General features: G+C 36.2%; 2 protein-coding genes across 2 annotated transcripts in view; one reads left to right on the top strand and one right to left on the bottom strand.

Moving 5' to 3' along the window:
* itgae.1 (integrin, alpha E, tandem duplicate 1) overlaps positions 1-4,326 on the top strand; it is a gene marked incomplete at its 5' end in the record, with an annotated part of 14,412 nt that extends 10,086 nt beyond the window's left edge. The window contains 6 exons of the mRNA XM_016236705.1: positions 1,397-1,515; positions 2,907-3,026; positions 3,108-3,259; positions 3,377-3,530; positions 3,809-3,938; positions 4,292-4,326. Of these exons, the coding sequence (XP_016092191.1) occupies positions 1,397-1,515; positions 2,907-3,026; positions 3,108-3,259; positions 3,377-3,530; positions 3,809-3,938; positions 4,292-4,326 (710 nt within the window). The remainder of the gene's footprint in view (positions 1-1,396; positions 1,516-2,906; positions 3,027-3,107; positions 3,260-3,376; positions 3,531-3,808; positions 3,939-4,291) is intronic.
* A 4,743-nt stretch (positions 4,327-9,069) lies between these two features.
* Positions 9,070-21,763, bottom strand: part of LOC107554265 (integrin alpha-E-like) — an 18,439-nt gene continuing 5,745 nt past the window's right edge. Inside the window, exons 14-34 of the mRNA XM_016236726.1 lie at positions 20,569-20,639; positions 20,289-20,409; positions 19,975-20,105; positions 19,473-19,610; positions 19,174-19,377; positions 16,602-16,729; positions 16,315-16,448; positions 16,079-16,224; positions 15,727-15,843; positions 15,122-15,192; positions 14,916-15,039; positions 14,724-14,810; positions 11,733-11,812; positions 11,390-11,470; positions 11,216-11,291; positions 11,006-11,110; positions 10,871-10,903; positions 10,705-10,785; positions 10,537-10,623; positions 10,344-10,454; positions 9,070-10,064 (exon numbers count right to left, since the gene is read on the bottom strand). Coding sequence (XP_016092212.1) covers positions 10,011-10,064; positions 10,344-10,454; positions 10,537-10,623; positions 10,705-10,785; positions 10,871-10,903; positions 11,006-11,110; positions 11,216-11,291; positions 11,390-11,470; positions 11,733-11,812; positions 14,724-14,810; positions 14,916-15,039; positions 15,122-15,192; positions 15,727-15,843; positions 16,079-16,224; positions 16,315-16,448; positions 16,602-16,729; positions 19,174-19,377; positions 19,473-19,610; positions 19,975-20,105; positions 20,289-20,409; positions 20,569-20,639 — 2,180 coding nt within the window. The 3' untranslated portion in view covers positions 9,070-10,010. The remainder of the gene's footprint in view (positions 10,065-10,343; positions 10,455-10,536; positions 10,624-10,704; positions 10,786-10,870; positions 10,904-11,005; positions 11,111-11,215; positions 11,292-11,389; positions 11,471-11,732; positions 11,813-14,723; positions 14,811-14,915; positions 15,040-15,121; positions 15,193-15,726; positions 15,844-16,078; positions 16,225-16,314; positions 16,449-16,601; positions 16,730-19,173; positions 19,378-19,472; positions 19,611-19,974; positions 20,106-20,288; positions 20,410-20,568; positions 20,640-21,763) is intronic.

A 21,763-nucleotide genomic window follows, 5' to 3' on the forward strand; every position in this document is an offset into this window, starting at 1 on the left:
CACCACAACACGTGTTTATATAGAGTGTGTGCATATATATATATATATATATATATATATATATATATTTATATATACAGTATATATACACACAGAGAGAGAGAGAGTGTATCAGTGCCCATGATCTCCACCAGAGGGCACTCCATCCTTGACTTTTGCCATTCACTCAGGACTTAATTTCCCACAATTCTTTGTCTGCTGACTTATCAGCAGTCGTTACCAGATCACAGCTGCCTCACATTAAAAGGACTATAAAAGATCCACTCAGACACTTCGCTGATGGTTGTTAGCCTGTAACGTTCCCGTGTTCTCCTGTGTTACCCTTGTCCCTTGTTGCCTTGCTTCGTGTTTTGATCTTGGACTGTTTCCTTGTTTTTGATTGTTTGCTGCCTGCCCTGACCATTGCCTGTGTATTGGATTTTACTGTTTTGCCATTGTTTGACCCTGCCTGTCTGACTACGTTTTGAATAAAGTCTTGCATGTGGATCCTCTACTCCATTGTCACGACGTTACAATATATGTATGTGTGTGTGCATATATATATATATATATATATATATATATATATATATATACACATATATATCAAGCGTAGCGTTAGTATCAAGCTCCGATCATAAGCTGCCTGATTTGTAAGTGACTGAGTTAGCATTGCTCCTCGCATCGCTGCATTATTGACATGGACTTCATAAGTTATACTATGTGACTGACTCAAGAACAAGTTAAGATGGGATCCGCACTCCCCACATGAAGGAGGATATCAAGAGATCAAGCATCCATGTCACAGCTGGCTATGTTTCACTCTCCATTCATCTCTGAATGTCTTCACAAAGCTAAGTTCCTTTTAATGCTTTCAGGTTATTGGCAACTTGCTTCGGGCAGATTTGGGCAGCTTTGCGATTATAGACCTGAAATTACGATAATGATGTGGGCAGAATCAGAATCAGCTGTGGCGCATGCACCTCGGGGGAGAAAATGGTAAGCGGGCACTGTTCGGTGAGGTTGGTTCAGCGTTGACTCTGTTCGAATATCGGACACAATTGTTCTATCAGTTGTATTGGAAACATGCTTGTTCCAGAGCTGTCTGGTTATTAGTGGGAACATGCTTGTTCTTAAAGCTATGGTTATATTGGGAACATGCTTGTTCTTAAGGCTATATTGTATTGGGAGCATGCTTGTTCTTAAGGCTATATTGTATTGGGAGCGTGCTTGTTCCAAAGCTATCTGATTATTAGTGGGAACATGCTTGTTCTTAAAGCTATGGTTATATTGGGAACATGCTTGTTTTTAAGGCTATCTAGTTGTGTTGGAAACGTGCTTGTCTAAAGGCTATCTGGTTGTTATTAAGAACATGTTGTTGCTTAAGCTTTTCAGGCATTGGCAACATACTCATTAGGTCATCTGGTTAAGGGCAACATGCTTGTTGATATGGCTTATGCGGGTTTTGGCAACATACTCGTTGGGTCAGTGGGTAAGGGCAACATGCTTGTTGCTAAAGGCATTGAGATTTTCGCTGTCAGTTTGTGTTGGGGATCAGTTGTGTTTTGGGGGTTATCGCTGCTCTCCCTGCTCTTATCCATGCTAGGCTGCATGAATGCGCAGGAAGTCATTGCCCAGAGCATAGCTGTACTGCCAATCCAAACTGTATGCTAACTGTCAATCATCTTTGAAGATAGTGGTCCTGACAGAAACATATATATATATATACACACACACTACCGGTCAAAAGTTTGGGATCAGAACATTTTTTTATGTTTTTTTTTTTTTACAGGTGTTTCTTATGCTTATCAAGGCAAAAATACAGGAAAAAATTTAATATTGTGAAATAATATTATAAAGTTAAATAACGTTTTTCTATTTTAATATACATTAAAATCTAATTTATTCCTGTGATGCAAAGCTGAATTTTCAGCATCAACATGATCCTTCAGATATCATTCTAATATGCTGATTTATTATCAGTGCTGGAAACTGTTGTGCTGCTTCATATTTTTTTGGAACCTGTGATACTTTTTTTCAGGATTCTTTGATGAATAAAAAGTTAAAAAGAAGAGCATTTATTTAAAATAGAAATGTTTTCTAACAATATACACTACAATTCAACATTTTGGGGTCAGTAAATTTTTATTCTTTCTTTTTTTGAAAGAAATTAAAACTTTTATTCAGCAAGGATGTGCTAAATTGTTAAGAAGTGATAGCAAAGATTTATATTGTTAGAAAATATTTATATTTTGAATAAATGCTGTTCTTTTAAACTTTTTATTCATCAAAGAATCCTGAAAAAGAATTCAAAGAATCCAAAAAAATATTTGGCAGCACAACTGTTGCCAACATTGATAATTCTAATAATAAATCAGCATATTAGAATGATTTCTTAAGGATCATGTGACACTTTATACTGGAGTAATGGCTGATGGAAATTCAGCTTTGCATCACAGAAATAAATTATATTTTAAAGGGTATTAAAATAGAAACCATTATTTTATATTGTAATAACATTTTGTAAGATTACTGTTTTTTTCTGTATTTTTTATCAAATAAATGCAGCCTTGATGAGCATAAGAGACTTCTTTAAAAAAACATTACAAGTCTTACTGATCCCAAACTTTTGAACGGCAGTATATATATACACATACACACACATCCCTGTATAAACTTGTTTTTAATAACTTTATATCTTTAACGTACTCGAAGTGTGCACTAAGTAAATGTAATTATTGGGTCGGGACTCGTTATCGACAAATACTCAAAATTAAATGATTCAGTTTGGATCGGGGGCACAAAATACCTGATCGTGACATCCCTATTTTAAACACAATATTGCCAGTTACTGTGCATTTTTGCTCCGTCACAAAAAATTGTTCCAAACAAAGCCACCACAGAATCAAGTGTTGTGTCTTTTGTAGATGCTGGGACAGATTGCTTTTGTGCTGGACGGCTCTGGTAGCATTGAACATGACGACTTTCAGAGAGCCAAAGACTTCATCTACAAAGCCATGTTCAGTGTTTGGAAAACATGTTTCAATGCAAGTATAAACTAAAGCATTTTTTGACACACATTTATAGCCATTTTGTTTCTAAGTACAAAAAACGAACTCTCTCTTCAGTGTGACTTTGCGATAGTGCAATATGGTGCGGAGATCAGGGCCGAGCTCTCACTGCTAGACAGTAAGAATCATGCCAGAGCCTTTCAAAAGATCAAAGAAATACAGCAAATTTTCAATATCAGAAAGACCGCCTCAGCCATCCATCATGTCCTGTAAATTCACGGATTATGATGTAAAAATGTTAGAGATTTTACACCTTAACTGACATGCAGCACTTTTCTTGGTGATATGTTAATATGTTTAATACTGGTTTCATTTGTTGTTTACAGCACAGATATTTTCATCCCTGAGAATGGATCAAAAAATAACTCCAAAAAAATAATAATTGTATTGTCTGATGGACAAATGTTCAGAGACCCAATGAGTCTTTCTGATGTTTTAAACATGCCACAAATGAAAGGTGCCACTCGCCATTCCATAGGAGTAAGTGTCCTGTTTACTGCAGTAGCATTTAAGATAATCACATTTTAAAGGTTTAAAGATATTTTTAAAGGTATATCATATTGTGGAGCTACAACTATAGATTACTGTAATTTATTTAATCTTGTCCTTAAAGATACTACTAGGTTCACCAGTCCTAGTAAAACACTCATATCAAATATATTACTTACAGTTTGTTACTGTATAGTTAATACATTTATTATGGTTTATCAAAATAAATCAGAACCCAGACAATTGCACTAACATCATGTTATCTTTAGGTTGGTGAAGGCATTCTGTCTAACCCTGAAGCAATACAAGAGATGAGGGAAATAGCAGATCCTGATAGGTTTTTTAATGTTTCCAATTACGCTGCATTAGAAGAAATTATTTTCTTAATGGACCTAAGTGGTAAGAAAGTTTGATTCAAGTTGAATCAAAAATTGTATTAGGCCACAGATACATGTGCACAGTTTATTTCATGTGTTATGCTTGACATCCGGGGGCAATTCTAGGATGTTCTCAACTGGTGAGCACAGGAGGGGCCACAATTAATACAGAGGGGCCAATCTTATGTTGTGTATATGTATAACTGTAGATATTCAAATCAGCAGAGAAGAGCAGGTTGATTACGAGAATGTATATTAACAGGAGTCAGCAGAGAATCAAAAATGACAGGCAACGGGTAAGCAGTCATGTTGAAAGCAAGTAAGCAGTAACTTGGCTTGAATAAACAGTTCATAAGATCTCTTTCCACTGGTGAGCACAGAATGATGATGATGAGGAGGAGGAGGACTGAGGACTGAGTCCATAAAGAGTAATGTGTTGACTTCAAGACCAGATAATGAGTGTGGGAGGTGAAGGTGAATATGTACTGGTCTTGATTGGGCGGTGGCAGGTGCAGAGGATTGGTATTCAGGGGACTGTAATCGTGCTGGATTGGGGATTGGGTGAAGTACGTAACATAAACAGTGATACCTTATTATCTTTTAATGGCATTTATTCACTGCTGTAAATCAGAACAGTCAAATACAATTTGTATTAACTTTTCACTTTTCAGAAGTGAAAAACTGTAATAAATAAAATAATCCAATCTGTGAACAGAGTGCAATTCACAAAAATAATAAAATTCAACATTAATTCAGGGCCGATTGATGAGCTGATGAATTGCAGTTGATGGTCATCAGAAGGCTGGTGACAGAGAGCGCACTGTCTGTCTGTCTGTGTGTGTGTGTGTGTGTGTGTGTGTGTGTGTGTTTATATGACGGGAGAGCCTGGTGAATCCATGACACATATGTTGTTCCAAACCTGTGTGACTTTCTTTTTTCCATGTTACAAAAGAAGTTGTGAAGAAAGTTTTTGTTCATATATAATGAGTGTCAATGGTGATTAGAATAGAGCTTGAATTGTTTTCCATTGCCTTTTCCATTGCCAACAGTTATTTTAAACTGTAAAATTATTTCACAATATTAATGTTCTTGACTATTTTTAATCATATAAATGCAGTAGGTGAACATGAACAAAGAACCTTACTAATACAAAACCTTAGAACAGTAATGTATCATAATATCAAAACAAGCATTTGTTAATAAATCTATTTTGTTAACATCAAATTAGTTGCTTATTCTATTCCACAAAATGCCATGAAGTATTTCTTTTCTCATTTACAGTGTACCAAATGTAATACACGTTTGTCCATACAACACAAAGAACTGAACTCAATGTATACAACTAGCTGAAGTTTGCTGTACTTTATCCTAACATTGCACAAAGCAATGCATTTGTATAAGAAAAATATCGATATTTACAATTTTATAAACCATAATCTCTAGCTTCTGCTAACTGTCATACTCGCGTTCACAAGGGAGTGGCATTCAGTTACCGTTTATAAAGTTGCAAATATGGATATTTCTTCGCTTCAGGAGGCCTTTATTAACCCTTCGGAGCCATGTGGAGTACTTTTTATGATGGACAGATGCACTTTTTTGGGCTTCAAAATCTCGATCCCTATTCACTGCCATTATAAAGCTTGGAAGAGCCAGGACATTTTTTTTACATTACTCCGATTGGATTTGTCTGAAAGAAGAAAGTCATATACACCTAGGATGGCTTGAGGGTGAGTAAATCATGGGGTAATTTACATTTTCGGGTGAACTATCCCTTTAAGCACAGTATGAAAAGCCCTGTGAAGGCCTTCAGAAACGGCCTCTGACAGTCGTGAACATGCAAACACAGACAAGCAGAGTGACATAAATAGTGAAAAGTCAAGGGCAGTGCTGTCAGATTGTTATATATGCTCTCTTTACCAGAATCAAGTATTCAAGAGAGAAAGGTGATAAAAAAATTATTTGAGGTCTATTTGAAAAATGAGGGTAGATTGGTTACTTTTCAGTTAAGAGATGCAGATTTCCGTGTTCACCACATCCTGTGACAAAGTCAGCGTAAGATTGCCTCAGACCAGTCGGAATATATTTAGCCAATAGCCTTCGTCAACTAATTTATTTTCAGATCTGTATGAGAACCACACCATGAGAACCAGTCAACCACAGAGTTTCCTTTGAGAGGACTGTGTCAATTGTGACCCCTTTAAAAACGGAACACTGACTTTTACCTTTTAATTTAGACTTTTTCTAGTCAGTGTGACTGTCAGTGTCATGAAAGATCTTTATGAACTGTCCCTGCATTACTATACAGACAAGTTAGACTTCTATCACTGCCTTGCTAACACTTGTTTTGATCCTGTCCAAGCATCGTTTCTAGTTATGTTCTGATAGTTCTGGTAAACAAGTGCATTTAACATTATTTTAAAGTTTATACCGTTTTAACAATAAAAATCATTTAAACATTTTGCATAAGCTAATCATTTTAAATTCAGCTTCACTGTAAATCATGGATCATAATATCAAAAGTCTTAAAATTCGTCTTAAATTGATATTTGACTTTTGGTTGTGGAGTTTGGTGTCTATTCAAATCTGGAGCAAATGACTTCCATGCAAGGAAATAGCTGTTTCAAGGAATATGGTAATATATGGTCCCTCCTGGGCTTTGCCGGTCTTCAGTTTGGACTCTGTGCTTGGTCCACTTTATGGCGGCGACGGAAAAAGCCACACTGAAAATGAGATCACATAGAGTCAGTGCATGCAGAGATATTTTTGAAATAGCATAGAACCATACAACCTTACAACTTTCACTATTTCTGCAGTATATAGTATGCACAGAATGCAAATTTTAAGCATACAATACTCAAACGACCAACTATATTTACCAAAATTTGCAGTACACAATTACATGTTCCTGCAAGGAATTAAACATCCCACAATGCAATGTGCTTGACTTGATCGTCCTTGTAACATCAAGTGTGAGACAGAGAGGAAGTGTTTGTTTTACCTTAATGAGAATGATGATGATTATGAAAAGGAGCAGAAATCCTCCTATGGATCCTCCAATGATGGGACCTTTAGATGTCATCACACGCAGCTTTGTAATTATCACCTCCACCTGCATGGCATAATTAAATCTATCAGTAACTACAGTAAATACGTGATGACATGTTTGCATGCCTGAAAGGACTGTCGCTCACCGGAATGGTTCTCGAAGTATACTTCGCAGCATAGATATTCTCATCAAAGCTGTATGTTCCTACGGCAGTGATCTTGTCTGATTTTTCCTATCAGTTTGAAAATAATTATTGGATAAACAGTTCATTGATGCATATGATTATCAGTAAACCTTAATTATAGAACTATACCTGAACATCATGTATCAAAACATTGGCATCAATGATGATTTTCTGCAGCTTTGTCATGGTACATGTGATGATATAGAATCCCTACATGCAAAAAAATATATAATATATAACTACTTTTATTTAACGTTTTTTTTAAAGCATGGTCATTTTTAAGGTAATATCTTACCTCCACTTTGGTATTTTTTGGAAAAACACACTCCTAATACAAAAGGAGCAAGAAATGTTCGTTTGAAAGCTTTCATGCTGTTTATTGTCGCTCTATGAACTAAATATTTCATAAATATTTCATTTTGTGTGATACCTCGTGTGGTTTGACATTAATGATGTCCAAATCAGTTTGGAAAGTGTCCTTTGTTATGTTTACAACTACATTGATTGTAGCGCCATACTTATTTTCACCTGCAAACTAAATCAGAATACAGGAGAATATATTTAATGTATGACATAAATATCATTAAAAAAATCATATTTAGCTGATTATTTTGTGAGATTAGATTTTTAAATACTGTACCTGAAATAAAAACTGCATCTTTCGATTCTCTACTTTTTCACCCTCTTCAATACGGAGTCTGTTTGGGCTGGCTGTGCTGTTGTTAAGATAATGATAATAATAATCATAAATATCCTTAAATATTACAAAATCAAGAGGTTTCATGTGAAATACTTAAGTTGTTTGTTCACTTACCCAGTTAGCTGGATTGGTAGGGAATACTTCACAGCAAATGCATATATTTTAGAGTCCAGAATTTTAGAGCCATGATTCTGACTAAAACCAGAGAAAATGTTTTAAAAATAAATGTTTAAAAGCAGATTTTTATACACTGTAAAAATGTAAACTTATTTAATAAAAAGATTATTGGTCATCAGAAGGCTGGTGACAGAGAGCGCACTGTCTGTCTGTCTGTGTGTGTGTGTGTGTGTGTGTGTGTGTGTGTGTTTATATGACGGGAGAGCCTGGTGAATCCATGACACATATGTTGTTCCAAACCTGTGTGACTTTCTTTTTTCCATGTTACAAAAGAAGTTGTGAAGAAAGTTTTTGTTCATATATAATGAGTGTCAATGGTGATTAGAATAGAGCTTGAATTGTTTTCCATTGCCTTTTCCATTGCCAACAGTTATTTTAAACTGTAAAATTATTTCACAATATTAATGTTCTTGACTATTTTTAATCATATAAATGCAGTAGGTGAACATGAACAAAGAACCTTACTAATACAAAACCTTAGAACAGTAATGTATCATAATATCAAAACAAGCATTTGTTAATAAATCTATTTTGTTAACATCAAATTAGTTGCTTATTCTATTCCACAAAATGCCATGAAGTATTTCTTTTCTCATTTACAGTGTACCAAATGTAATACACGTTTGTCCATACAACACAAAGAACTGAACTCAATGTATACAACTAGCTGAAGTTTGCTGTACTTTATCCTAACATTGCACAAAGCAATGCATTTGTATAAGAAAAATATCGATATTTACAATTTTATAAACCATAATCTCTAGCTTCTGCTAACTGTCATACTCGCGTTCACAAGGGAGTGGCATTCAGTTACCGTTTATAAAGTTGCAAATATGGATATTTCTTCGCTTCAGGAGGCCTTTATTAACCCTTCGGAGCCATGTGGAGTACTTTTTATGATGGACAGATGCACTTTTTTGGGCTTCAAAATCTCGATCCCTATTCACTGCCATTATAAAGCTTGGAAGAGCCAGGACATTTTTTTTACATTACTCCGATTGGATTTGTCTGAAAGAAGAAAGTCATATACACCTAGGATGGCTTGAGGGTGAGTAAATCATGGGGTAATTTACATTTTCGGGTGAACTATCCCTTTAAGCACAGTATGAAAAGCCCTGTGAAGGCCTTCAGAAACGGCCTCTGACAGTCGTGAACATGCAAACACAGACAAGCAGAGTGACATAAATAGTGAAAAGTCAAGGGCAGTGCTGTCAGATTGTTATATATGCTCTCTTTACCAGAATCAAGTATTCAAGAGAGAAAGGTGATAAAAAAATTATTTGAGGTCTATTTGAAAAATGAGGGTAGATTGGTTACTTTTCAGTTAAGAGATGCAGATTTCCGTGTTCACCACATCCTGTGACAAAGTCAGCGTAAGATTGCCTCAGACCAGTCGGAATATATTTAGCCAATAGCCTTCGTCAACTAATTTATTTTCAGATCTGTATGAGAACCACACCATGAGAACCAGTCAACCACAGAGTTTCCTTTGAGAGGACTGTGTCAATTGTGACCCCTTTAAAAACGGAACACTGACTTTTACCTTTTAATTTAGACTTTTTCTAGTCAGTGTGACTGTCAGTGTCATGAAAGATCTTTATGAACTGTCCCTGCATTACTATACAGACAAGTTAGACTTCTATCACTGCCTTGCTAACACTTGTTTTGATCCTGTCCAAGCATCGTTTCTAGTTATGTTCTGATAGTTCTGGTAAACAAGTGCATTTAACATTATTTTAAAGTTTATACCGTTTTAACAATAAAAATCATTTAAACATTTTGCATAAGCTAATCATTTTAAATTCAGCTTCACTGTAAATCATGGATCATAATATCAAAAGTCTTAAAATTCGTCTTAAATTGATATTTGACTTTTGGTTGTGGAGTTTGGTGTCTATTCAAATCTGGAGCAAATGACTTCCATGCAAGGAAATAGCTGTTTCAAGGAATATGGTAATATATGGTCCCTCCTGGGCTTTGCCGGTCTTCAGTTTGGACTCTGTGCTTGGTCCACTTTATGGCGGCGACGGAAAAAGCCACACTGAAAATGAGATCACATAGAGTCAGTGCATGCAGAGATATTTTTGAAATAGCATAGAACCATACAACCTTACAACTTTCACTATTTCTGCAGTATATAGTATGCACAGAATGCAAATTTTAAGCATACAATACTCAAACGACCAACTATATTTACCAAAATTTGCAGTACACAATTACATGTTCCTGCAAGGAATTAAACATCCCACAATGCAATGTGCTTGACTTGATCGTCCTTGTAACATCAAGTGTGGAGACAGAGAGGAAGTGTTTGTTTTACCTTAATGAGAATGATGATGATTATGAAAAGGAGCAGAAATCCTCCTATGGATCCTCCAATGATGGGACCTTTAGATGTCATCACACGCAGCTTTGTAATTATCACCTCCACCTGCATGGCATAATTAAATCTATCAGTAACTACAGTAAATACGTGATGACATGTTTGCATGCCTGAAAGGACTGTCGCTCACCGGAATGGTTCTCGAAGTATACTTCGCAGCATAGATATTCTCATCAAAGCTGTATGTTCCTACGGCAGTGATCTTGTCTGATTTTTCCTATCAGTTTGAAAATAATTATTGGATAAACAGTTCATTGATGCATATGATTATCAGTAAACCTTAATTATAGAACTATACCTGAACATCATGTATCAAAACATTGGCATCAATGATGATTTTCTGCAGCTTTGTCATGGTACATGTGATGATATAGAATCCCTACATGCAAAAAAATATATAATATATAACTACTTTTATTTAACGTTTTTTTTAAAGCATGGTCATTTTTAAGGTAATATCTTACCTCCACTTTGGTATTTTTTGGAAAAACACACTCCTAATACAAAAGGAGCAAGAAATGTTCGTTTGAAAGCTTTCATGCTGTTTATTGTCGCTCTATGAACTAAATATTTCATAAATATTTCATTTTGTGTGATACCTCGTGTGGTTTGACATTAATGATGTCCAAATCAGTTTGGAAAGTGTCCTTTGTTATGTTTACAACTACATTGATTGTAGCGCCATACTTATTTTCACCTGCAAACTAAATCAGAATACAGGAGAATATATTTAATGTATGACATAAATATCATTAAAAAAATCATATTTAGCTGATTATTTTGTGAGATTAGATTTTTAAATACTGTACCTGAAATAAAAACTGCATCTTTCGATTCTCTACTTTTTCACCCTCTTCAATACGGAGTCTGTTTGGGCTGGCTGTGCTGTTGTTAAGATAATGATAATAATAATCATAAATATCCTTAAATATTACAAAATCAAGAGGTTTCATGTGAAATACTTAAGTTGTTTGTTCACTTACCCAGTTAGCTGGATTGGTAGGGAATACATCACATCAAATGCATATATTTTAGAGTCCAGAAATTCAGAGCCAAAATTCTGACTAAAACCAGAGAAAAAATTTTAAAAATAAGATTTTTATACACTGTAAAAAATGATTTGTAAATAAAATGTATTAATAAAAAGATTATTGGAGCACATTTTACGAGAAAGTATATTTTACTTCAAAATTTCACGTTTAATTAAATGTGTATGAAGTTTCTCTGTAATTAATTGTGAACTTTACTAGCAATTTCTGAGTAAAAATAGTTTCTACACCAAATTCTTTTCATTATATAAAAAGTTTGGAAAAGTAGCTCTCACACCTGGTTAGATTAGCAATAATCTCAGAATTCTTCAACTCAGATTTGGTGTCACTGAGCTGCCATGAGATGAAAAGGTTGGTCTGGAAGATAAAAAATACTTTTCATTAGGTTTTTTTGTGCCCCTGATCAGATCCAAGTCATTGAATAATGATGAGTATCTGCCGATTGATTAATGATGAGTCCCGATCCGATACTTGTATATTCCTATAGGAACGTGTGTTTGGTGCACACTTCAAGTACATTATAGTTCTTAAAATCAGAGTTGTGCAGAGAGTAAAAATAATACATGTATGATGTATATATATTACATACACTCTCTCTATATGTGTGAATATATTCCCACACTGTAGAGATTGGCAGATGTAAACAATTATATATAGATTTAATCACAATTATGAATATGAGACTACTGATATAAAGTTATTGTATTTTATATGTACAATAAGCAGAATAATTGCAACATAAAGTGGAGGTAAGGTTAGAAAGCATGAAGCTGGCGGAGCCACAATGTCAGTTAAGTCCGAATCAAGACACAACCCACAGCAGCGCATTATAACAACAACGTCTCAGATAGTCTGACGGCAGATAAAAGTAAACGATAAATAAATGAGTGATCGTTACAAAAGTATGCATCAAATAGATTAAACATGGAAGCTAAAATTGTATTTGAAGCAATAGAACAGACCTTAAGGTGATGATACACGAGGCAATGGAGCAATGTTGCCATCAATGAGCAACCAGGTGAGACACGGTCTAAAGTATCCAGATAGAAATGTATTGTCCATTCTCAATGGGAAAGTGCCCAAGCAACATTGCTCAAAAAAAAGTTGCCCCGTGTTTTTTTTTTAATGCTTTCTCATGCATAGGCGGAAATCCTGAGGGGGGGTCAGGGGGAACAGGACCCCCCATCTGAGGGTTGTCCGTCCCCCCTTAAAAATATGATTATTGTAAATAACAATGTTTTATACTTTAAATAACTTTGTAAGTAGTAAAACAATCCAAATCGGGAAAAAATGCATTTTAAGTTTAGAAACATTTTGAGTCTCCCCCTCCCTTGCCTCACAGTGCTTTGGTCCAAATGCCTGCTTTCCTCTTTTACATCACCTCATTTGCCGAGTCCGTGGTTTTCCCGCGGAACTGGGCTACTTTAACACTGTAGCCATGGGTTGAAGCGACCCCAATAACTTGATATGAATGCAAATTTTACCGGGGAACCCCCCCTCGAAACGCCATTGACCTAGTTTTGGGCTAGTTTTGAGTAGCAATTGGGCGGGTTTTGTTGCGAAAACCAATGAGTGATCGTTACAAAAGGATGCATCAAATAGATTAAACATGGAAGCTAAAAGTGTATTTGAAGCAATAGAACAGACCTTAAGGTGATGATACACGAGGCAACGGAGCAATGTTGCCATCAATGAGCAACCAGGTGAGACACGGTCTAAAGTATCCAGATAGAAATGTATTGCCCATTCTCAATGGGAAAGTGCCCAAGCAACATTGCTCAAAAAAAAGTTGCCCCGTGTTTTTTTTTTAATGCTTTCTCATGCATAGGCGGAAATCCTGAGGGGGGGTCAGGGGGAACAGGACCCCCCATCTGAGGGTTGTCCGTCCCCCCCTTAAAAATATGATTATTGTAAATAACAATGTTTTATACTTTAAATAACTTTGTAAGTAGTAAAACAATCCAAATCGGGAAAAAATGCATTTTAAGTTTAGAAACATTTTGAGTCTCCCCCTCCCTTGCCTCACAGTGCTTTGGTCCAAATGCCTGCTTTCCTCTTTTACATCACCTCATTTGCCGAGTCCGTGGTTTTCCCGCGGAACTGGGCTACTTTAACACTGTAGCCATGGGTTGAAGCGACCCCAATAACTTGATATGAATGCAAATTTTACCGGGGAACCCCCCCTCGAAACGCCATTGACCTAGTTTTGGGCTAGTTTTGAGTAGCAATTGGGCGGGTTTTGTTGCGAAAACCCGGCAACCCTGCATCACCCACACACACACACACAAGTCCGGTGAGCGAGAACAAAGTCAGTAGTTGTGGAGCTCGACTGTCAAGGCTATTTTATTCACTTAAACATCGGATGAAGTGATTAATTTCTCTTTAATACAGATGATGCCAATGTATTTTTCGATGGGCCCACTATAATAATAACGTTATCTGCTTGACGGATAGTAATGTCTACAGTACAACGGACACGAGCGCTGTTGCAGCGTGACCACAACAGCTTGAAGTGGTCTAATTTGACACAGTCTTCCTGCTGCACTAATAGAAGTAAGGCTGTGTATACTTGTCCTTACAAGTACAAATTTAGCTGTATTATTTGTGTCCCCTTCAAAAATTGCTCTTGAGAAATTTTATGTTTATTGGCCCCCCCCAACTGTTAGAGGAAAATTAACCCCCTTGCTTGTGTGTCACAAACACATCTTTGAGCATCTTCTTTTCTTTTTAATGGCAGTTGGCAAACCCACTTAAAGACGTATAATCGCCTCCTACTGCACAACACCAATGACAGCTGACGTAAAATAATAATAATAAATAAGTGAAAATGAAGTGTGGCCAAGTATGGTGTCCCATAGTCGGAATTTGTGCTCTGCATTTAACCCATCCAAGTGCACACACAGCAGTGAGTAGTGAACACAAACACCCGGAACAGTGGGCAGCCATTTTTACTGTGGCAGTTGGGGGTGCCTTGCTCAAGGGTCTCTCCTCAGTCATGGTACTGAGGGTGGAAGAGAACACTGTACATTCACTCTCCCCACCTCCAATCTCTGCTGAGACTCGAACCAGTGACCTTTGGGTTATAAGTCCAACTTTCTAACCATTAGGCCACGAGGATTGGACCGAGGAGAGGCGATACTGATCAGTTAAAAAAAATGCTTGATCCTTGAGATTGCCTCGGAACATTCCTACTTTTCATTACTGAAAAAAATCAGGTGCAAATGAGATCAGAATTCTAACGTTTCAAAGATGTGTGACTGATTCATACCTGTGCATCTCTTTTGAAAATAGGGTGTTGAAGATTACACTGTATTTGATTGTCATTCTTCACAGGACAGGTGGCACCTTCTATTTTCTGTAAGTGAGACACCAAACCAGGTTGTCATGTATCTAAATGTATCAACTAAATGTATCAACAGCAGATGTAATTGGCTTTTGAAGATGCGGTCATGTTTTTTACCCTCTGACTGAGTATGCTGGGGAAGGTCAAAGTCAGGGTGGTCATATAGGAAGGGTCTTCAGTGTTTGTAAGATTGATATTGATATTCAAGCTTTGAGTTTCTCCGATTATGATCAAAGTTTCACTGAAATATAAATTTTTTAGTTACAAAAAAACAGACATTTCTTTTAAACAGATTTCTTTTAAAATTGAAATGGAGTACATACCTAATTTTTGAATCAGATAATGTAATACTTGGTTTACAATCTGTAGCCTTGCATTCTTTTTCAAAGGAAATCTAAAAATTACACAAAAAACCCCCAAAAAAACAAAGATCATTTTATGATATGATCATTTTAAATGGTATTACAGAAATTTAAAGTCATTTAATTAAACATTTCACAAAATAGATAATGACTAGATGATGGATAAGATAAAAAAATAATAAACTTTTATTCAGCAAGGATGCATTAAATTGATCAAGCATCATGGTTTCCACAAATCGGCAGATTAGAATAATTTCTAACGGATCATGCAATGATGCAGAAAATTCATCTTTACATCACAGGAATAAATTATATTTTTAAAATAAATTCAAAGAGAAAACAGTTATTTTAAAAAGAAATTTTATTTACAAATATTAGTGTTTTTACTGTATTTTTGATCAAATAAATGCAGCCTTGATTAGCACAAAACACTGCTTTTAAAACATCTTAAAAATCTTACCGACCCCAAATATTTGAACAGTAGTGAGCAAATGGTGAAAGATGACTGAATGTTTATAAGTGCTTGAGAAATCTTTATGTTATGAATATGCTTAAAAATATTTTACCTCATGTACAACCTCTGTTAGAGTAAATGCATCAAGAATTCGTATAGGGGCTTCTTTTTTTTGATCCAATGAAAAATTCAGCTTGATTTTAATAGGTGAAAAACAGTCAAAACAGCCCTGAAAGTAAGACACAGTTGTACTCAGTCAACATCATAAAGAAAGAGTCATAGCTGTCAAATGATTTTTATAATAAATCATTCGCTTTTAAATGAATACTGTCAATTTTTCTTACAATTTGTAGTAGTAGTACTAGGTTTAGGCTGAGTGTCTGTTCCAATTGAAACATGTTTTATTTTCTTAAAAACTTGACAAGTGGGGTAGGAAAAAAAAGAACCAAACCGAACCAACGTACCAAATATTTCAGGTTGATAAAAGGTGTACACCCTACGTCTGGTGTCAAGGTGAAAGTGTTTTCCAAAAGATCTTTGCCATCAACAGTGAGGCGCTTTTTGTTTACATCAGAATCCAAGACAATTTGGTACTTAATAGGAAGTTCAACTTAAAATGACAGAAAGTGAATGTGGTTAAAATAATCATGAGTATTGTTTTGAATCAAAAATACTCACCGAAATGAAAGAGAATACTTACTTTGAAGATTTTCATTAATCACATTAAAGCATATGTGGTACTTTATGCTGGATATTTCATTCAACTGTTGATCAAGAGGAATGATGTTCGGATTAATTGTTATAGCTGGTTTGATAACAATAACAGGGATAGTCCTGTAAAAAAAAAAAAAGTATAAACATTAAACAACATCTAATGAAAAGGTTCCCCCAACCATTAATGAAACAGAAGGTACACTGAAATATAATATGCAAAAAGTAAAAAAATTGTTTGCCACTTTGAACAATATAACAATATTTTTTACTCACTCAAAAACAAGCACTCCCCCTTGACTTCCAACAGCGATGGAGGCCTTATTTGATGCCGTAGCAGGTGCACCACTTACTGACTGACCAAAGTGGACAAGTTTCATTCCAAAATCTGAGGGTGAAATTTTCTAAGGAGGAAACAGCAAATTACATTAAAATGCTTCAAATGACACATAGATGGAAAGACAAACTTTAAAGGGGTCATCCGATGCCCATTTCCCACAAGTTTTTATGATTCTTTAGGGTCTTAATGAAAAGTCTGTAAAATACTTTGGTTAAAATTTCTCAATGGTAGTGTAAAAAACACCTGTTTTACCCTGTCAAAAACAGCTCTTTTCAGAGCAAGACTTTTTGTAGCATTTTCCTTGAAATGTTAAAGGGGTCATATGATGTTGCTAAAAAGAACATTATGTTGTGTATTTGGTGTAATGCAATGTGTTTATGTGGTTTAAGGTTAAAAAAAACATTATTTTCCACATACTGTACATTATTGTTTTTCCGGTTTCACTTTACTTGAATGGGTGTGCATAAGACTGACATGACACCTTCATAATCATGACATGACACATGTCATGAATATGAAGGTTTTTTATGCATGTTTATGACAACTGTCATTAAGTGTCATTCACTCGGTTATGTAATTTCTAATGCAAAGATGACATTGTTTGAGATGTCTTTGTTATGGGCTATGATTAGGGGTAAGGGTAGGGGTAGGGTTAGGTCAAATAACATCATATTTGCATTAAAAATGACATAACTGAGCGAATCACACTTAATGACAGTTGTCATAAACATGCATAAAACGCTGTCTCCCGGCACTTCAAGACAAAACCAATAAAACCCATTACAAACTAGGCATTTGTTGCATCCAGTGGGGACATAATTACTGATTATAATGACTTATAATGTGTTTTTACACGTTGCGTATTTCGCGGCATAAACATAAAACCATGTCTGCATTTGTGATCAGAGAAATGACAAACAACAAGCGCTACTCTACACTGCTTAAAACTCGCGTTTGAATCATCAGTGGCAAATTCTTTAAATATAAAAAAATTTACTTACAGGCTGTGAGTCAGAAACGCCAGACTGTCCTTGCAAAGTTGGAACTGCCCCACTTTATAGAACAGCCTTTGAGCACAGACCCATTGTATGCTACCCTGCAGGTTCAGGAAACAGTCCTCCATAAAATGCGTCACACAGCGTCACACACTGCAGGCTTGAGTGAGCGGCGGCCCGCAGCATCCACATGTGACAACCCCGGGCTGGACTCCGCTTCGTCCACGGTGAAAGCTGATCTGGCGATCCACAGTGCGAAGTTGATGTATTTCCTCAGCGACCAGCATGAATCAGCTCCAGGCATGACGAAGCGGATATCGTCCTCTTTTAGAAAGCCAAACAAAGTTTCGCTTTCACAACGAAACACACAGCATGTCGACGGCGGCAACAACAATACTACAGCGAGAATCAAAGTTACACCTTCTTTCTTTGCGTGAACATTTGGGCGGTGTTATGCAACTCTTCCCACATCGTGATGTAGATATGTGGGGGCGTGTTTAAACGAGGCGTTTTAGGAGGGCATGGACAAGTCTTAACTTTTATGAAGAATATCTCTTTGGATTTGAGACTTTAGTCTTTGCAACTTTACAGATTTTTTTTATGCACCAAGAGCTTGAAATGATTTGCGTGAACATAAACGCATTTAGGTAGATCGGGGGCGTATTCCCTTCAGAAACAAACGTAATCCACTGCGTCTTCAGCGGCTCAGATGTCGGAGTAAATGACGACTGCTATGTTCATTATTACATCCAACAACAGAACACCTCAATCGCTTGGGAGTCATTCTTGTCTACATCTGCGGTGAAACAATGGCGGAGACTGATGACAGCTCACTCAGGGCGGGTCTAAGGTAAGACACCAGTCCAGTCTGTGCTGAAATGCAACTGTCAATCAAACTATCATGGGAGGGGCCTGTTTTTGTGACGTCACACAGACAGGCATCTGAGATCGGCTCGATTTGAGAAAGGGGTAAAGATTTTAGTAGTTTAAAAAAAACACTTGGTGGATTTTTATCATTATGGTGGTTGTGTACACACATTGTCAACACACATTTCAGTTCAAACAACTTGTAAAAGTGCATGTAGCATTGGATGACCCCTTTAAAGCAATCTTCAGGTCTTATTAAAAAAATAGCAAATTAATTTTTAGAATAAAATTAATTTTGTGTGTATGAAAGAAACGGTCATAACTGTCATAAAGAAATACATTTTTTCTTCTTTTTTTTGCGTTGATTTTTTTGCACTTATTTTTGAAAGAATTTCTGCTATATTGGGATTGAATTGTTTTTATTATTTAATTTTTTAAATTTCATTTAATTAATTTGAATTTGAAAATGTATTTAAATAATTAATATGAAACATTGTTCTAATAATTCAGATAATGTCCAATTCTCAAATAAATAAATAAATATATATAATATAAAAATAAACTTTAGTCTATCAAAACATGTAAACATTCTAACAAAGATTTATTAAAAAGCTCCAGGTGTAAAATAATATATGCTGAAACCCACTTGTGAAAACTGAAGTCCATCTATGAAGCCATTGTAAATGTAAATGCTTCCAGAGGAATCTGTTTCCAGCGGAGCGCCCACTGCTACATCAGTGAACTTGTTCCCATCAATATCTCCTATCGATGCAATGGCTGCGCCAAACCTCGCAAAGGTCTGCCCTGCATCACCCTGCAGCTCCATGGCCACACTCTCAAACCTGTCCTCCTTTGGCATGATTTAAAAATAACCCCATGAGACACAAATCATGTTAAAACATTGTCCACATAAATCCAAGAGCTGAAAGGAGAGTATGATCTTACCTGATTCAACCTGTACACTAACACTTTGCCTTCTTCCCCATTTTGATGGAAATGTGGAGCTCCAACTAATAGATAATCTGTGTATTGATTTCTATCAATGTCCAAGGTACAAAGAACTGATCCAAAGTAAGATCCAACCTATGACAATTATACATTACTTAATTATTATCATATTAGCAAATGCATAAACTGGGGCTTGATTGTGAGCTCCAAATCAATCAGAAGAACCCCCCCCCCCCCCCCCCCCCCCCCCCTACCCGCAATCCTTTCTAATGTAATAAATGGTTTAAATTAAACATATTTAATTTGATTATTTCACATTTATTATGAATTCATAAAATGCATACCATTTAAAGATTACTCTATTCAATTCGGTGGAAACAGGTCATACATTTGTGATGTGCAAATAAAAAAAATTGAGTGCCTAAAGACTTTTAAACGTTAAAAAAAACATTCAAAAAGCAAACAGTGTGTTAATGTATATAGTATTAACTACAAATACCTGATCTCCCTGGAGCACATACTTTTCAGAGCCATTGAAAATAAATACACCACCAGTCAAGTTATACCGTGGTGCACCAGAGATGTAGAGTGTTTTACTTGGTTTTACTTTAGCTGAAGTGACACTGTAACCTGTGATCAGGAAGGAGATTCAACAAACATGAACCTGAGATGACTTTCATTTATCCAGGTTTTCACAACATTTCCTTTAAAGATGTTTAAATTCTCAACCAAATAAATGTGAAACCTCCTCAAAAACCCCTTTAAAAATCAATTTTCTTTGACTTACTTTTTTGGTTTCCAACCATCACTCACCTAAATAGGAAAATTTGGGTCCATTGTTAGAGTCATTCAAGAATTTCACGGTTTTATCAGATTGCAAAATGACTCCACCACTCCAGCCAAAGGCTCCAACTGCTCCAAAAAGAACAGAATTCTACACACACACACAAAACAGAAACAAATGAATGTTATTAGTATATCAATTAATCATCTTGGGAAAAGTTTTTGCAAACATTCACACATTCTTAATAGTGTTTGATACAAAGATTAGTTTCTAAAATAAAAGGTATCAGAAACCAAAAATCCTACTTACGTCCTGCATGAGATGGGAGCTGAAGCCAGCTTCAGCGAGCTGGAACTGAAATCCTGCACCTTGCTGATTGTCTGAGACACAAAGTAGTTACATAATAGCATGAAACTCATTTCACACTGTAAAACTCACATTAATATTATACTGCATATTCAGTTACAAACAGTCAAAGTTGTTTTTCAGATATTTCATTGGCCACTTGTACACTCCTGACAGACTGTGTCAGTTTATGTCTTGGTAGTGGGGATTTTTCAGTGACCATTTCTGCAAGTTACATTGATAAATGAGTAGATGGCAACAAGTGAATTTGTCTTCATGAGTTAGTCATTGATTATTTACTCAAACGATTCATTAAAGGGGTCATATGATGCCATTTCAAGTTTTCCTTTCTCTTTGGAGTGTTACAAGCTGATTGTGCATAGATAAGATCCCTGAAGTTGCAAAGACTAAAGTCTCAAAACCAAAGAGATCTTCTTTATCAAAGTTAAGACTCTGCCACGCCCTCCTAAAACGGCTCGTTCTAACACGCCCCCACATGTCTACGTCACTATGTGGAAATATTAGCATAATGCCGCCCAAATGTTCACGCAAAGAAAGAAGGTGTGGTTTCAGTAACTGCAGTTAGTGTTGAAGCAGCATGTCAGGGAGACGCTGTGTGAGCTCTTTAAAAAAGCATCATATGACCCCTTTAAAACATTCGGGAACTAAACAATTAGCTTTTTATGGGGGAGTTATTGAATCATTCACTTAAAGGGGTCATATGATGCGATTTACATTTTTCCTTTCTCTTTGGAGTGTTACAAGCTCTTGGTGCATAAAGAAGATCTGTAAAGTTGCAAAGACTAAAGTCTCAAATCCAAAGAGATATTCTTTATAAAAGTTAAGAGTCAGCCACACCTAGCTAAAACAGCTCGTTCTAACACGCCCCCACATACCTATGTCACTATCTGGGCCGCCCTGTCGTAAAGGCGCGTTTGGTGGTTGCCGCAAGCCCTCCAGACGCTCCTTCGTCGAATCCGCCGGCCGTTCTCAAGGCCGCCCACCTCTGCTCACTCAAGCCGGCCTCTGCATACTCTAGGCCGCGGCTCACTCTAGGCCTCCGGCCTCCGCTCACTTAAGGTGAGTGTGTGACGCTTTTTCGTTGTGAAAGCGAAACTACTTTGTTTGGCCTTCCAAAAGAGGACACGACTAGAAATCA

This window comes from Sinocyclocheilus grahami, unplaced genomic scaffold (assembly GCF_001515645.1).
Source record: "Sinocyclocheilus grahami isolate Dianchi unplaced genomic scaffold, SAMN03320097.WGS_v1.1 scaffold496.1, whole genome shotgun sequence".
Classification (NCBI taxonomy): domain Eukaryota; kingdom Metazoa; phylum Chordata; class Actinopteri; order Cypriniformes; family Cyprinidae; genus Sinocyclocheilus; species Sinocyclocheilus grahami.